The sequence below is a fragment of the Mobula hypostoma genome, chromosome 9 (genome assembly GCF_963921235.1).
Source record: "Mobula hypostoma chromosome 9, sMobHyp1.1, whole genome shotgun sequence".
In the NCBI taxonomy this organism is placed as follows: Eukaryota; Metazoa; Chordata; class Chondrichthyes; order Myliobatiformes; family Myliobatidae; genus Mobula; species Mobula hypostoma.
In genome coordinates, this window is record NC_086105.1 from 129,276,177 (window position 1) to 129,293,178 (window position 17,002).

Consider the following 17,002-nt stretch of genomic DNA (forward strand, 5'->3'; position numbering starts at 1 on the left):
GAATCAGACCCCTGTGGAACACCACTAGTCACTGGTAGCCAACCAGAAAAGGCTCCCACTCTTAGCCTCCTGCCAATCAGCCACTGTTTTATCCATGCTAGAATCTTTCCTGTAATACCATTGGCTCGAAACTTGTTAAGCAGCCTCATGTTTGGCACCTTGTCAAAGGCCTTCTGAAAATCCAAGTACACAACATCAACCAATTCTCCTTTGTCTATTGTGCTTGTTATTTCTTCAAAGAATTCCAACAGTTTTGTCAGGGAAGATTTTCCCTTGAGGAAACTATGCTGAACATGGCCAATTTTATCATGCGCCTCCAAGTACCCAGAGACCTCATCCTTAATAATCGACTCCAACATCTTCCCAACCACTGAGGTCAGACTGACTAGCCTATAGTTTCCTTTCTTCTGCCTCTCCCCCTTCTTGAAGAGTGACATTTGCAATTTTCCAGTCTTTCAGAACTATTCGGGAATCTAGTGATTCTTGAAAGATCATTACTAACACCTCCCCAATCTCTTCAGCCGCCTCCTTCAAAATCCTGAAGTGTACACTATCTGATGCAGGTTACTTATCTACCTTCAGACCTTTCAGTTTCCCAAGAATGTCCTCTCTTGCAATGGTAACTTCACACGCTTCATGACCACTGACACCTGGAACTTCCACCATTCCACTAGTGTCTTCCACAGTGAAGTCTGATGCAAAATACTTATTCAGTTCATCCACCACTTCCTTGTCTCCCATTACTACCTCTCCACTATCATTTTCCAGTGGTCCAATATCCACTCTCATCTTATTTTTTACACATTATGTATCTAAAGAAACTTCTGGTATTCTCTTTAACATTATTGGCGAGCTTACTTTTGTATTCCATCTTTACTTTCTTAAAGACTTTTTAGTTTCCTTCTGTTGGTTTGTAAAAGCTTCCTGATCCTCTGTCTTCCCACTAATATTTGTTCTATTATATGCCCTCTCTTTGGCTTTTATGTTGGGTTTCACTTCTCTTGTTAGCCACAGTTGTGTCATCTTGCCTTTAGAGTACTCCTTCCTCTTTGGGATGTACCCTATATATCCTGTGCTTTCTGAATTGCTTCCAGAAATTCCAACCATTGCAGCTCTGTCATCATCCCTGACAGTGTTCTTTTCCAATCAATTCTGGCCAATTCCTCTCTCATACCTCTGTAATTCCATTCACTCCACTGTAATATGGATACATCTGCCTTTAGCTTCTCCTTCCCAAATTTCAGGGTGAATTCGATCATATTATGATCACTTGCCCTTGAGGGTTCTTTTACTTGAAGGTCTCTAATCAATTCTGGTTCATTGTACAACAGCCAATCCAGAATAGCTGATCCCCTAGTGGGCTCAACCACGAGCTGCTCTAAAAAGCCATCTCATTGGCATTCTAGAAAGTGCTCCTCTTGGAGTCCAGCACCGACCTGGTTTTTCCAACGTACCTGCATATTGAAATCCCTCATTACTGCTGTAACTTTTCCTCTTTGGCTTACATTTTCTATCTCCTGTTATAATTTATAGACCTTACTACTGTTTTGAGGTCTGTATACAATTCCCATCAGGGTTTTTTTTTCTACCCTTGCAGTTCCCTAGCTCTATCCGCAATGATTCAACAGCTTCTGACCTTATGTTACCTCTTTCCAATGATTTGATTTCATATTTTACCTACGGGTTAACACCACCCTTTCTGCCTTCCTGACTGTCCTTTTGATAAAATGTGTACCCTTGGACATTCAGCTCCCAGCTACAATATTTCAGACATGATTCAGTGATGCCTACAACATCATGCATGCCAATCTGCAACTGTGCTACAAGTTCATCTACCTTCTTTTGTATGCTGTGTGCATTCAAATATAACAAGTTCAGTGCTGCATTCACACTTTCCGATTTTGTCTGCCCCTTTTGCTGGGACTCATCCCATTGACTGCAATTTTGCCCTACCAGCAGCCTCTCCTGTTGATTACCTCTGTTTGTAAACTGGCTACCTCATCTTCATCCGCCTTTCCTACGATACTTCTTGCATTGAAAGTCATGCAGCTCAGGACACTAATTGCACCATACTCAGCCTTCTGATTCCTAACTTTGTCTGAAGTCTTATCAACATGTACCTCCTCACCTCTCCACTAACTGTTCTGGCACTCTGGATCCCTTCCCACTGCAACTCTAGTTTAACAAACCTTCCCACTAAGATATTAGTCTCCATCCAATTCAGGTGCAAACCATCCATTCTGTACAGGTTCCACCTTCCCTTGAAGAGAATCCAATGATCCAAAAATCTTCTGTCCTTCTTTCTACACCAACTCCTTACTTATGTATTAAGCTGTATAATCTCCCTAAACCATTATTTAGAGAGTGGTGAGGAAATAAATTGTGCTACTATGTGAAGTGGTTGAGGTGACTCACAAAGGTATTAGATTGACCAGATTAAATGAATGAGGCAGAAGGACATGTTAATATGGTAAAATGGTGGAAGGCAGCTTATTTTGTGAGTAAATACTAAATGAGTGAACTATTCCAGTGCCATTTATAATCTATGCAAGGTACTTTCCTGGAAAATAGGGTTCTCTGTTTACCTGAGTAGCTGCTGGAAGAAATAATGTAACTATATAATTAAATTGTGGTCCTGTGGGATTCCAGCTCTCGGGAACTGAATAAGCAGACTCTGCAGTGATCCTCAGCAAATTAGATGCTTCTAATTGAGCTTCAGAAAGTAAAGGCTCTGGGACAGACACAGTAACTTCCAGGAAAGCCTGCATATAAAACATAGCAACTGGTAAAGTGCAAATATTACAAAGTTATACTACTAATTATACTTACTTTATATTTTAACAAATTAGTGCACATAAACAGCTCATTAGATTCTAAGATCAAACTTCCAAACTTGATGGTGGTAAGGTTGATGGATTTTTTTTCCCTTATTCTTTCCAATCACATGGGAATTCCCTATGAGCTACTCTGGAACCAAGGTGGTCAAGATATCTGTTTTCAATCATTTAGTTAGGTCACAGCTAAATAGTGCTTGGTTAGCCTGAGTCACTATGTTACAGCAGTGATGTAATAGATTCAGATGTCCCACCTCTCCCGGAAGTTCCGGGAGTCTCCCGCATAGCGATAGTGGCTCCCTGACACCGGGAAATTATATACAATATCCTGGAATAGATTTTTTTGAGAGGGAGAGGGAGAGGCAGAGTGAGCATCCTGATTAGTCTCTCTTCATGCTAAGAGTGGTCCCCAACCAATATGATTTGGCGATATGAAACGATTTGAGTCAGCTGTACCTTTCCTCATTCCCTGTCACGCACTGTTGAATTTTAACGCACGCGAGGTCATCAGTGACCCGAGACGTGCAAAGGAATGGGCCCGTGACCCATTTGTGAATGTCCCCAGTGGATCATCCATGTCAGTTCAGGGAAAAGGTCAACTCCTCCAGCTTGCAGATGACGGCGGGCTGAAAAGTATGTTTGACATAACATCCCTGCCAGCATTCTGGATCAAAGTCAAGGCTGAATATCCTGAGATTGCCACGAAAGCACTGAAAACGTTGCTTCCATTTCCAACATATTTCTGCGAAGTGGTGTTTTCTGCAATGAATGCTACGAAAACTAAACTGCGGAATAGACTGGACATAAGGAAACCCCTTTGAGTATCGCTGTCTCCCATCACCCCTCGATAGGACCGTGTTGTTGCAGGAAAACAAGCCCAGGGCTCCCACTGATTCAGTGATATTGGTGTGTTGCAAAGATTTTATATGTTCATATGAGGAAAATATGCGCTGTGTGTTTAATATCCAAATGTTACTTAAAATGTTACGATGCTATTGACTTATAAATGACTTATAATTCAGTGGTCCCCAACCTCCGGGCCGCAAAGAATACAGTGGTGGCCGGAACGCACCCAGCACATCTTTAAGAAGAAAGCCGAAATAAACAAGCTAATTAATTAGGTGCCACCCGGCACGTAAATGTCGGCCCAGATCAGAGGCGATTGTCGATTGCGTCGTCTCTGATTTGGGCCGACATTTATGTGCCAGGCGGCACCTAATTAATTAGCTTGTTTATTTTGGCTTTTTTCTTAAAGATGTGCTGGGTGCGTTCTGGCTACCGCTGTACTGCTGCATTCTTCGCGGCCCGGAGGTTTGGGACCACTGTTATAATTGACTTATCACTACATTCATGCGAGAAAAATATACACAGTGTGTTTAATATTAAATTCGTTAGATAAACCCCTTTAGAAACGAAATTGAGTGTATTAGCCACTTACAAGTGACTTACAGTTGACTTATCACCTATATTCCGGTCGTGTTTAACACCGTCCGCCCCACCCTGGGTCGGCCGGTCTGCAAGAATATTGTCAATATTAAACCAATCCGCGGTGCAAAAAAGGTTGGGGACCCTGATTTAAACTAGCTGGCTAGTTGCCCAGGAGCTACGCTATTGATGTCCTACGTGATGAGGCCACACTCCCTGTAGACTTGCTTAAAGTTATAATAGAATAAACATGATAATATAAGTACATATTTTAATGTCACATTTTCTGCATATACCCAACTTGGTTTACAGATTAGACAAAATCACTAAACAAAGTATTTCATACACCCTTGGAGGTCGACCGGGGTGGGGGGGGGGGAGTGGGGATAAGGGGTTGCGGGGGGTGGGGGCGCTACCTCCCTGAAATGAGTTTTTGCAGGGTGAATGTCCGTAGTTTGATAGAGAGCAGTGAGGATACATTATGATATTACCAAAGCCGGAGAATTTTGAGGAGAGATTGAACTCAGTTAGTTGTTTCCTTTAAAACAAAGATTGAGGGGAGATGAGGAAGTTTATGAGAATCAAAACAAGCTCCTTTCCTCCCTCCCATCAACACTCACAGACAGAGACAAACAGTCCTCCAACCTTAGTACAGACCACATCCATTCTTGAGGCCTCCTGTGGTCAGGGTTAACCATGAATGTTGTATCCTGGCAGTCTACATATACACAATCCAGGGCCATACAAAATGGAGAGCATGATGTTGCCCATGCAGCATGCTCCCCCTCTCCACACAGCTGATGAATCCAAAGGACGGCAGAAACTGATATAGTTTGTCACCAGTGGCACTGCAAGACTAGTCAGCATTTGACTCCACATAGGACTGCCTTAGGGACTCCAGATTTTTCTTTGGGTTTACTTCCAAAGCCTTCCCCATGAGTGGGTATAGCCGCAAGGCAGCAAAGGTTTGAGATCAGAGTTTTCCTTCTCATAGATGAGCTGCCAACTACGGCGGACAAGCCCCATCTACCCAGAGTCAATGGTTTTAAGGCACCAGTAATCTGCCTTTGCTCTTGTCAGTGGAAACAGTTCTGCCAGGCTTAGTAGCTAAGCCACAAGTGAAGGCCGGGAGCTGGACTTGGTTGTTAGAGGCTACCTTCCCCCCATTCCCCCACCCACTCAGCCATGACAACTTCAAAGAACCTGCCTCCATCGGACTAGTGGATTTGCACATATTGGGACTTCCAATGAAACTGTATTGCTAATAGGAGCATTTCACAAAAGTATATTCTGTACTGTAACTTCCTCTCTTATCCACCAAACTAACTTGATAATATTATTAAACTTAACTAAAAACTGTTTATGACTAACAAGATGTGCCTGACCAAATTGTGCCCACCACATATCAGGATGACTGAACTAATAGCCTAGAGGTTTAAACTAATAGTCCAAAAAATGTAAGTTTGCAATTCTTCAATACAAACCAAGAATTTTATTTCAAATCCTAACATAATTTTACCAATAACAAATGACCATGGAGTTGTTTTTGTTTAAACACTATTGGTTCACTAATATCCTTGGGTAAGAAAACATGCCATCCTCACCTTGTCAGGCCCATATGTGCCTCTAGACAATGTGGTTTACTCTGAAATGGCTGAGCAAGCCACTCAGTTGTCCTACAACTGTTATATTATAGCAGAAAAATAAAATGGAATCAATCTTGGCATGTAATTTAGATGTGACAAACTCACACCAAGCCCATGCAACCACAGGTCCAGACACCACAAAGCTAGTATTTTACTGATTACCTTAATTTCATCCGATATAGTTTGTTCTAAAGGAGCTCCGCCTAAAGGGTGGATTATAACAGTCTTTGTAAACGTACATTCTCCTAAGGATGAGAAAATTGAACATCAGCTCTTACATGTTATGTGTAATCAGATTTATTGAATAGATAAATCATGTCATTGACATTTCTGCTGATGTCACCCACCTTGAACCAGAGGCAGTAAGTCCACTGTAGCTTGGCCAAGTACAACAGCCTTCTCATCTTTTTTTTTCTTTTCCTTAGGCAAAACCTCAAGAACTGTTACTATAGTTATATAGAAATGGAAAAAGCATTTCAAAAAGATATTAATAATTCTCTTAAGAACTTTCAAAACATAACAAGCAGAAGATAAAGGATCATATCATGGACACAAGAGATTCTGCAGATGCTGGAAATCTTGAGCAACATCTACAGAATGCTGAAGGAATTCAGCAGGTCAGGCAGCATCTATGGAGGGAAATAAACATGGAGTTGGATGTTTTGGGCTAAAATGCAAACAGTACTTTTGGGTCAAGTGCTAGAGGGCATGCATTTAGAAAGTGTTTGATGGGTGGGAGGGGGGGTGGTGTGGAGTAAGTTCAAAAGAGATGTCCAGGAATTAAAAGGTTGAGCATTTTGGGACTAATGTTCTGAGGTGTGTAGATTTCAATGCAAGGTGTATTGTAGGAAAAGCGGGTGTGCTTAGGGCAAGACATGGGACAGTGATATTGAAGCCATTAGTAAGATTTGGTTGCAAGAGGGGCAGGACTGGCAGCTATTAGGGAATGAGACAGGGCAGGCGACAGAAGTTTGTGTAGGGGAGCATCTTGTGATCATAATGCCATTAGTTTCAATATAAGTATGGAGAAGGTTAGGTCACGTCCTCAGGTTGAGATTCTAAATTGTAGAAAGGTCAATTTTATCAGAAAGGATCTGCCTGGCAAGTGTGTCAGAACAAAGGGCAAGGATAACAGGTTTTGGGAAGCTTGGTTTTTGACAGATATTGTAGTCCTGGCTAAGAAGAAGGAGGAGCATAACAGATATATAGGCAGGAAGGAGCAAATGAGGTATTTGAGGAGTATGAGATATGTAAGAAAACACTAAAGAAGGAAATCATGAGGCCTAAAAGAAGGTATAAGGTTGCTCTAGTAGACAAGGTGAAGGAGAATCCCAAGGGTTTCCACAGATGTATAAAGAGCAAAAGTATAGCAAGAGACAAAATAGGTCCTCTGGTCAACTATACATGGAGATAAAAGAGATGGAGGAGATTTTAAATTGAATTTTTTGTGTCTGCATTTACTTGGGAGACAGACACAGAGCCTATAGAAATAAGGCAAAGCAGCAATGACTTCATTGACCCTATATAGATTACAGAGGAGGAGGTGTTTGCTCTCCTGAGGAAAATTAGGGTGGATTAAACCCCAGGGCCTGACAAAATGTTCTCTTATACCTTGTGGGAGGCAAGTGCAGAAACTGCAGGGGCCTTAGCATTGATATTTAAAATCATCCTTTGTGACAGCTGACGTACTGGAGGAATGGAGGATAACTCACGTTGTTCTGTTCTTTAAGAATGGCTCTAAAAATAAGCCAGAAAGTTCTTGGCTGCTGAGCCTGACCTCAGCAGTAGGTAGGTTATTAGATGGTATTCTAAGGGACCGGATTTATAAGTACTTGGATAGACAGGGCAGATTATGGATAGTCAACATGGCTTTGACCGCAAGTCCCTACAAAGGATTGTGAGGACTACTGAGAGGATCATTGGGGTCTCTCTTCTGCCCATTAGAGATAATTATCAGGGGCGCTGCACATACAGGGCCCTTAGCATTTTTAATGATCCCTCCCATTCATCCAACAATCTCTTTGACCACCTAACATCAGGCAGTAGGCTCCATAGCATTAGGACAAGAACTGTTAGGATAGAAAACAGCTTCTTCCTCCAGGCCACAAGATTACTGATTTCCTTGTCACAACCCAGGTCACATCATGCATGAAGCATCAGTAGCATTATACTGTTAACTTTTTAAGTTGTGTTGTAAATGCACCCTATTACTTTTTAATTTACTAATGGTAATATTACTTTCTGAGTTATGTATCTGAGTTATATGTACTCTGTTGTGTACCTTGGTCCGGAGGAATGCTGTTTTGTTTGGTAGTACCTGTATACATGTTTACGGTTGAATGAGCAGAAAATGAACTTGGACTTAAACTTGAACATGAACTATGTGCATAGTAGGTCTTGCCTAATCAATCTCATAGAGTTTTTTGAGGAGCTTACCAGGGATGTTGATGAAACCAAGGCAATGGATGTTGTCTACATGGACTTTAGCGAGGCCTTTGACAAGGTCCTACAGGGGAGATTGGTCAAAAAGGACAAGTTGCTTGGCATTCCAGATGAGGTAGTAATGTAGACATGTGTGAGCAGCTGCAATTTGGGAGGAGAAACCAAGGTAGAACATACACAGTGAGCAATTGTTGCCAGGCCTTGAGGATATAAGTTATAGGGAAAGGTTCAATAGATAAGGAATTTATTCCCTAGAGCTTAGAAGAATGAGGGGAGATTTGATAGAGGCAGACAAAATTATGAGGGGAGATTTGATAGAGGTAGACAAAATTATGAGGGGTAGAGGTAGGATAAATGCAAGCAGGCTTTTTCCACTGAGGTTGGTGAGACTAGAACTAGAGGTTATGAAATAAGGGTGAAAGGTGAAATGTTTAAGGGGAGCATGAGGGAGAACTCCTTCACTCAAAGGATGGCGAGAGTGTGGAATGAGCTGCCAGTGGAGGTGGTGGATGCGGAATTGATTTCAACATTTAAGAGAAAGTTGGATAGGTACATGGATGTGAGAGGTATGGAGGGCTATGGTCCAGGTGCATAGGCAGATTAATAGTTTAGCATGGAACAGATGAGCCAAAGAGTCTGTTTCTGTGCTCCACTGTTCTACATCTGTATGACTCCATATTGTCTATCATATGGTCCAATACCATAGTATAATTAAATTTAACTCTTCAACATTTCCAGATTCACATCCAAGATATGATTATGGTTGATGATTTAAACTTGATTACTAAGAGCATGGAAACTTATTGTCCTGCACCCTTCCAATTAGGGACTGTAATGGAACTCAGTTCCACCATAGTTGTTCTTATAAATTAATGTGAGCAAACAATTATATAAATGTATGTTTACAAATCAGAGGCAAAGGAAACTGATACTCACAAAGTACAGGTTTATGCACCAGGTTGTCCAATCCTTGAGCACCAAATAAGCAATCAAAGTTCGTTGTGAAATTGTACTCTACTTCACCTTCAGCTACCTGAAATTTCCCCGAGTCTCCAAGATGGATGTTATTATAATCAGCACGGATATATGACACTGGACTGTCTATTTTACTTCCTTTCTGCAAGGACAATAGAATACACTAGACACAGGATGAAATGAAAAAAACATTTTGATCTACCTACTGTGTATTTTAAAGTTGAAATCCCAACTACAAAAGCATTCAATTTAACATGGTATTTAAATATAAACCGTGGAATCTGATCAAAAATGACAAATAAAATTAAAATTCATGACAGTAGCTGGCTTAAACACATTCCATGTGCCCTTACGTTGTTACTTGCTGTTCTACGCCATCACACATAATACCATCAGCTCCCAGAATAATGAATTTCCAGAAACATTAAATAGTGAGTTCATGCTGCAGTGCAAAAATATAATGGAGTTTCTTCTAATATGAACAAGACATCATAATGCAATATCCAGTAATCCTAAATAGATGTTGTTCTCTGCCATGACAATAGGGGATGCTACAAATGGGAGATAATCATAAAGTTATCCTTGTACAACTCTAACATGCATTTTGCTAGGACTTGTATGTATTCACTATCTGTACCTGCAACAAAGGTTTGATTTTAGTAATATAAGCAATGGGACAAAACTCACAAAGGCAGTTGCCCTTTGTTTAAACAAATCTAAATGAAAGAATCCCTTCAAGTGTGCAACCACAAACTAAGAATTAACCTCCTTCAGATAAACTACCAAGATGATACATACCAAGTTCCTGCCTCTCAGCACTGTGATCTGCACTGGCACTGGATTGCGTGCTTTGATTTCAACATCAGGGTTCTCCATGTCTACATCTGCTGTTTGCAGTAATATGTAAACTGTTTTGGGGATAAAAACAGAATTAACACTATAATGTATACACATTCCACAACTAATATGCTCACCATATAAAGATTAACTACAGATTTACTGTAGACTACCATAGGCCACAGCAGGTTTTCTATCCAGGCCTCTGTACCTCCCTCTGCAATTGGATCCTCAACTTCCTAACCAGAAGACCACAATCTGTGCAGATTGGTGATAACAAATCCTCCTCGCTGACGATCAACACTGATGCACCTCAGAAGTGTGTGCTTAGCCCACTGCTCTATTCTCTATATACCCATGACTGTGTGGCTAGGCATAGCTCAAATACCATCTATAAATTTGCTGATGATACAACCATTGTTGGTAGAATCTTAGGTGGTGACAAGAGGGCGTACGGGAGTGAGATATGACAACTAGTGGAGTGGTGCCGCAGCAACAACCTGGCACTCAACGTCAGTAAGACGGAAGAGCTGATTGTGGACTTTTGGAAGGATAAGCCGAAGGAATACATACCAATCCTCACAGAGGCATCAAAAGTGGAGAGAGTAAGTAGTTTCAAGTTCCTTGGTGTCAAGATCTCTGAGGACCAAACCTGGTCCTAACATATCGATGCGGTTATAAAGAAGGCAAGACAGTGGCTGTACTTCATTAGGAGTTTGAAGAAATTTGGTATGTCAATAAATACACTCAAAAACTTCTATAAATGTACCGTGCAGAGCATTCTGACAGGCTGCATTACTGTCTGGTATGGGGGGGGGGCTACTGCACAAGACCCGAAAGAAGCTGCAGAGGGTTATAAATTTAGTCGGCTCCATCTTGGGTACTAGCCTACAAAGTATCCAGGATATCTTCAGGGAGCGGTGTCTCAGAAAGGCAGCATCCATCATTAAGGACCCCCAGCACCCAGATCATGGCCTTTTCTCACTGTTACCATCAGGTAGGAGGCACAGAAGCCTGAAGGCACACACTCAGTGATTCAGGAACAGCTTCTTCCCTCTGCCATCCAATTCCTAAATGGACATTGAACCCTTGGATACTACTGCACTTTAATATACATATATATATTTCTGTTTTTTGCATGATTTTTAATTTATTCAATAAAAGTATACTGTTATTTATTTATTATTATTGGTATTTTGTTTTGTGTTTTTTTTTCTTCAATATTATGTATTGCATTGAACTGCTGCTACTAAGTTAACAAATTTCACGTCACATGCCGGTGATAATAAACCTGATTCTGATTCTGATTTAGTTTTTTATTCCCATTAGCTGATGAATGTACAGTAACCTCCCTCCATGTTCTATATAATATTAAATAGTTTGATCAAGTGCCTAGTAAATTAGAATGTTTAATTGTTGATTCAGCAAAGGCATAAAAGTTTACTTGAACAATTAGCTAATGTCTTGCAGTGGCTTTATCACTCAGCAGGTCAGGTTGTATCTATGGAGAGTGGACATTTCCACTCGTGATTCTTCACTTCATACGTCATCTGAGGTTACTTTTGCAGACCTTTTTAGTGACTGCCAATGATTTTGTGGGAGGTATGAGAATGTGGTAAAGAGGGTGAGTAGTTTCAAGTTCCTCAATATACACATCACCAAGGATCTCACCTGGACTGTACATACTGACTGTGGTGAAAAATGCACAACTGCGCCTCTTTCACCTCAGATGGCTGAAGAAGCTTGATATGAGTTCCCAAATCCTCATGACTCTCTACATGGGCACCATCGAGAGCATCCTGACTGGCTGTGTCACCGCCTAATATGGGAACTATACTTCCCTCAATTGCAGGGCATTGCAGAGAGTGGTGCGGCCGGCACAGTGTATCCGTGGATGGGAACTTTTTGCTATTCTGGACATCTAAAGTAGCAGGTGCATAAAAAGGGCCCAGAGGATCATCTGGGTCTCCAGCCACCCCAGCACAAGCTGTTTTAGCTGCTTCCGTCTGCAGCATGAAGGCCAGGACCAACAGACTCTGGGACAGCTTCTTCCACCAGGCCATCAGATATATCAACACACATTGATCTGATTGCATATCTGACTATACATTGGTCTGATTATGTTTCTGACTGTACATACATGTATCATCATCATCATCAGGTGCCATGCCCAGTTTGAGCTCTGGCTGCCATGGCCCACACACTTCTGTTTCGGGTCAAGTGGATCAATTCATTGGTATTCATTTCCAGTTCTCTGGCTGCAGTCTCCATCATCATTTGTCTTCGTCTTCCTCTTGCTTTCTTCCTTTCAATCTTTCCCATAATTACCGTGCATTCTAACTCCTCTTTCCTAATCACATGTCCAATGAAGTTACCTTGCCTTTTCATGATCTCATACATTATTTCTCTTTTTGTGTTTGCTCTGTTCATGACATCCTCATTAGATATTCGTTTCTTCCATGATATTCTTTGCATCCTCCTCGAAAACCACATCTCTGCTGCTACAATTCGTTTCCTCATGTTACTAGATATTGTCCAACATTCTGAGCCATATAACATAACTGGATAAACGTAACATTTCAGTACTCTGAGGTGGGTTGTCATGCCTAGTTTAGTATTGGTCAGTATACTCTTCATTCTTGTAAAGGTGTCTTTTGCCATCCCTATTCTTTTTTTGATGTCCAAGTTGCACCTGCCATCTGATGTCACCCAGCTTCCTAAGTAGCAAAAGTTCTGCACTTGTTTTATATCTTCCCCATTTATTCTCAGCCTGCAGATAAGATTCTGCTTCTTTTTGGATATCACCTTACATTCTATCTTTTTGCAATTGATAGATAGACCCATTTTTGCATTTTCTTCAACAATTATATCAATTAAGTTTTGTAGTTCTTCCTCCGTACTTGCAATTAACACAGTGTCATCTGCATATCTGAAATTATTGATGTTTTCACCACCAACTTTGATTCCCAAGATGTCTCTTATTTTTTGTAATATTGTTTCACTGTACACATTAAATAAATCAAGGGAGAAAACATACCCTTGTCTAACGCCTCTCTTGATTTTCGTAAACTGACTCACTTCTCCATCTATTCTTACAGCGGCAGTTTGTTCCCAGTACAGATTTCTGATTAGGCGGAGGTCTTTCAAACCTAGATCTAGAGTTTTCTGTAATATTTCAAATAACTTAGTGTGCTTCAGTTTATCAAATGCTTTTATGTAGTCGATAAAACAAACAAATCTTTTTGAACTTGAATAGCTCGTTCTGACAGTATCCTTAACATCAATATTGACAAGAATAATACCAGAAAATATGAAAAAAATCGGTATTTTTCACTCTTCTTCAGAAAGCTGGAGCAATAGAATGTGAATTACATAGGACCACAAGTTTAATGAGTCATATCACCAAGATACTTCTAAGAATTTTGATAACTAGAGCTAGAAGTAAGATACAAGCTGAAATAAGCAAAGAAGAATGTGGTTTTATGAAAGACAAAGGTACAAGAAATGCAACATTGATGTTAAGGATAGTATCAGAATGAGGTATTCAAGTGCAAAAAGATTTGTTTGTTTGTTTTATTGACTACACATACATTAACAAAACAATTTTAGAACGTAGAACTTTTTAGAAATCTACAGCACATTACAGGCCCTTCAGCCCATAATGTTGTGCCAACCATGTAGCCTATTCTAGAATTTTGTGTACAATTTTAATGTTTGGGCAATATCCTCCCACATTTCCCTTCCTTTTTACTTATACATAGTGATGGAGATGCAACATAAAGATTTTTAGTCCCTCATTGTGAGATGGATGTAAGACATAAAAATTCTAATTCTAATTGTAAGTTGACTGCCCACTGAACCAAGAAAGGTACACGAAAAATACCTATAGACAATAGAGCAGAGATGAGAGTGAAATTTGGTTGTGATTTTGTACTTCTTCCTTTTCTTTGTCTCAGTTCATCCACAGTAGGCATTATCCATGATCCATAAGAACATAAGAAATAGGAGCAGGAGTAGGCCATCCAGCCCATTGAGCCTGCCCCGCCGTTCAATAAGATCATGGCTGATCTGTCCGTAAACTCAGCTCCATCTACCTGCCTTTTCCCCATAACCCTTAATTCCCTTACTATGTAAAAGCCTATCTAACTGCTTTTTAAATATGCTTAGTGAGGAAGCCTCAACTGCTTCCCTGGGCAGAGAATTCTACAGATTCACCACTCTCTGGGAAAAACAGTTTCTCCTCATCTCCATCCTAAATCTTCTCCCCTGAATCTTGAGGCACTGTCCCCTAGTTCTAGTCTCACCTACCAATGGAAACAACTTTCCTACTTCTATCTTCTCTATCCCTTTCAAAATTTTGTATATTTCTATAAGATCCCCTCTCATTCTTCCGAATTCCAGAGAGTATAGTTCAGGAGTGGCGCTAAGGTGGTGCTAGCTGGGGCTATAGCCCCAGCAGAAATTGCAATAGCACCAGCGTAGCACCACCAAGGAACTAACTGCAGCTGCTTTGCTTTCTCTGTATAATTTTGAATACAGCTGTTTCTCCAGTTGGTCTAGTGAAACAGCGCCCCCAATTACCATAGCACCCATGCAGCAATAAAGTTATAAACTCTGTCAGATCCACTCTACACTTCAGCTTATTCGTTCGTTGTCAATGTCTTGCCGTTGCTGTCCTCAGATCAGTTAAGCTGATCTAAGATCACTTAAGGTGGTGATGTCACTCATTCTCACTCACGCGAGAGATTGATAGTATACATCCAGGTGCAGATCCATGGTCTTGCGAGACTAACAGATGCCACACGTGCACATTGTGCTTTTACAAGCGAGCGTGGGCCTGGCACGTGCATTATTTTGGCCGACATGAAAAATGGATCGATTTTTAGTCAGAAAACAACCTCATCCAGAGGAATCAGTGGTGTCTCAGCCTGAGCATGTCTTAATTGAAAGTGACATGCAGAAAGGAGTAAGTGGGGATGAGGACGATAGCAGTTCATCAAAGGAGTATGAGGGCGAAGTAGAGGAACAAGAAATGGAGCAGGATTCGGAAGGGAACATGGATGAAGCTGCTCTTAGTGCTGGTGGGAATACTGTTAAGGATGTTAGCCAGCAGCCTGAGGAAGGACCCTGTCGGCCAGCATTGAAAAAGTACCCTTCGCAACAGTTTGGCAATCAGCAAAGGAGTTTATTCGTGGCTGGTTTGACCTGTACTCCTGGCTGGAATATTCAATCATAAAAGATGTTACATTCTGCTTCGCATGCAGGCATTTCCTGTGTGAAGGACATGGGTTCCATTCTGAGTCTACCTTCACTGTCACCGGTTACCGCAACTGGCGGAAAGCTACAAACGGTACGACAGCTTTCAAAACCCACCATGTAAGTGCAGCTCACGTCAAATTTGCTGGTGAACGCAGCAGGCCAGGCAGCATCTCTAGGAAGGGGTACAGTCGACGTTTTGGGCCGAGACCCTTCGTCAGGACTAACTACTAGCTCTTCCTTCAGTTAGTCCTGACGAAGGGCCTCAGGCTGAAACGTCGACTGTACCTCTTCCTAGAGATGCTGCCTGGCCTGCTGTGTTCACCAGCAAATTTGATGTGTTTTGCTTGAATCTCCAGCATCTGCAGAATTCCTCGTGTTTATGTAAGTGCAGCTCATAAGTTTGCTAAGGAGGCACAGGCCGAATTCAGATTGAGAAAACAGGACGGTTCAAGATTGGGAAATATGCTTGATAAAGGACATGCAAAGATTGTCCAGGAAAACCGTGAGTATATGAGAGCAGCGGTTGAGTCTCTACGCTATACTGTGTGCCAAGGCATTGCCCAGCGAGAATACCGGGAGAATGTTGGATCTGGCAATAGGGGAAACTTTGTTGAGTTGCTCAGTGTAATAGGGAAGTTTGATAAGATTGTAGTTAAAAAAATAGAGGACAATCCTGGAAATGCAAAAAACACCCATCACGATATCCAAAATGAAATTATGGGTATTATGGCGGATACGGTCAGACGTCAAATAAGTGCAGAAATCAAGGAGGCTGGATATTTTGCCATCATGGTGGATGAAAGTAAAGACTTGAGTAAAAAGGAGCAAATATCAGTGGTGGTGCGGTATTTGAATAACGAAACAGTGCTTGAAGAATTCTTGCACTTCACTCCAGCAGAAGGGTTGAACGCAGGGTTGCTTCTTAAAAGCATTGAACAGACACTCGCCCAGTGTGTTATTGATAAGAACACGTGTCAATGTTATGACAGGGTGGCAGTGATGTCCGGGTGCAATAACGAGGTACAAGAGAGGTTCAGGAAAGAGGTCCCGCAGACATTATATATACACTGCCATGCTCATAGACTTAATCTTGTTTTAGTGGATGTTGTGAGCAGTATACCACAAACGGGTGAGTTTTTTGAAACTGTGCAGCTGCTTTACAACTTCTTTTCAAACTCTGTTGCCCACGATCTTTTCATGAAGAAACAGAAAGAACTGGAATCAACTGCACAGCCCGCGGAGTTGGAGATTGTCAGATACACGCTGGGCATGGCAGTATACAGCTTTGTGGGCTATAAGGAAATCACTCCCTGCCATTCTAGCTACACTACAGGATATTATGGGTCAACCAAATGCACGGAGGAAAACGGAGGCCAGAGCTATGAGTGGACTGATTGACAAGCAGTTTGCTTTACTTCTCACTCTGTTTGAGGTTTTATTCCGAGTCATCAAGTTCATGTCAGACCAGCTACAATCTCCCAGTTTGGAGCTTTCATCCGCTGTGGACTTGGCTCAGTCTGTTATCGATGCACTCTCAGCAAAACGGGGAGAGGAATCATGGAGTGAAATTCAGACAAGAGCTAC

General features: G+C 41.4%; 1 protein-coding gene across 3 annotated transcripts in view; it reads right to left on the bottom strand.

Moving 5' to 3' along the window:
- Positions 1–17,002, bottom strand: part of cfap70 (cilia and flagella associated protein 70) — an 86,881-nt gene that overhangs the window by 67,753 nt on the left and 2,126 nt on the right. For 2 of the 3 annotated variants that reach the window (XM_063057469.1, XM_063057470.1), the window contains exon 1: positions 2,586–2,875. In XM_063057469.1, the coding sequence (XP_062913539.1) occupies positions 2,586–2,777 (192 nt within the window). In that variant the 5' untranslated portion in view covers positions 2,778–2,875. Of the gene's footprint in view, positions 1–2,585; positions 2,876–6,067; positions 6,151–6,252; positions 6,352–9,283; positions 9,486–10,120; positions 10,231–17,002 lie in introns of those variants that run through there. The other variant, XM_063057471.1, reaches the window with a different exon arrangement.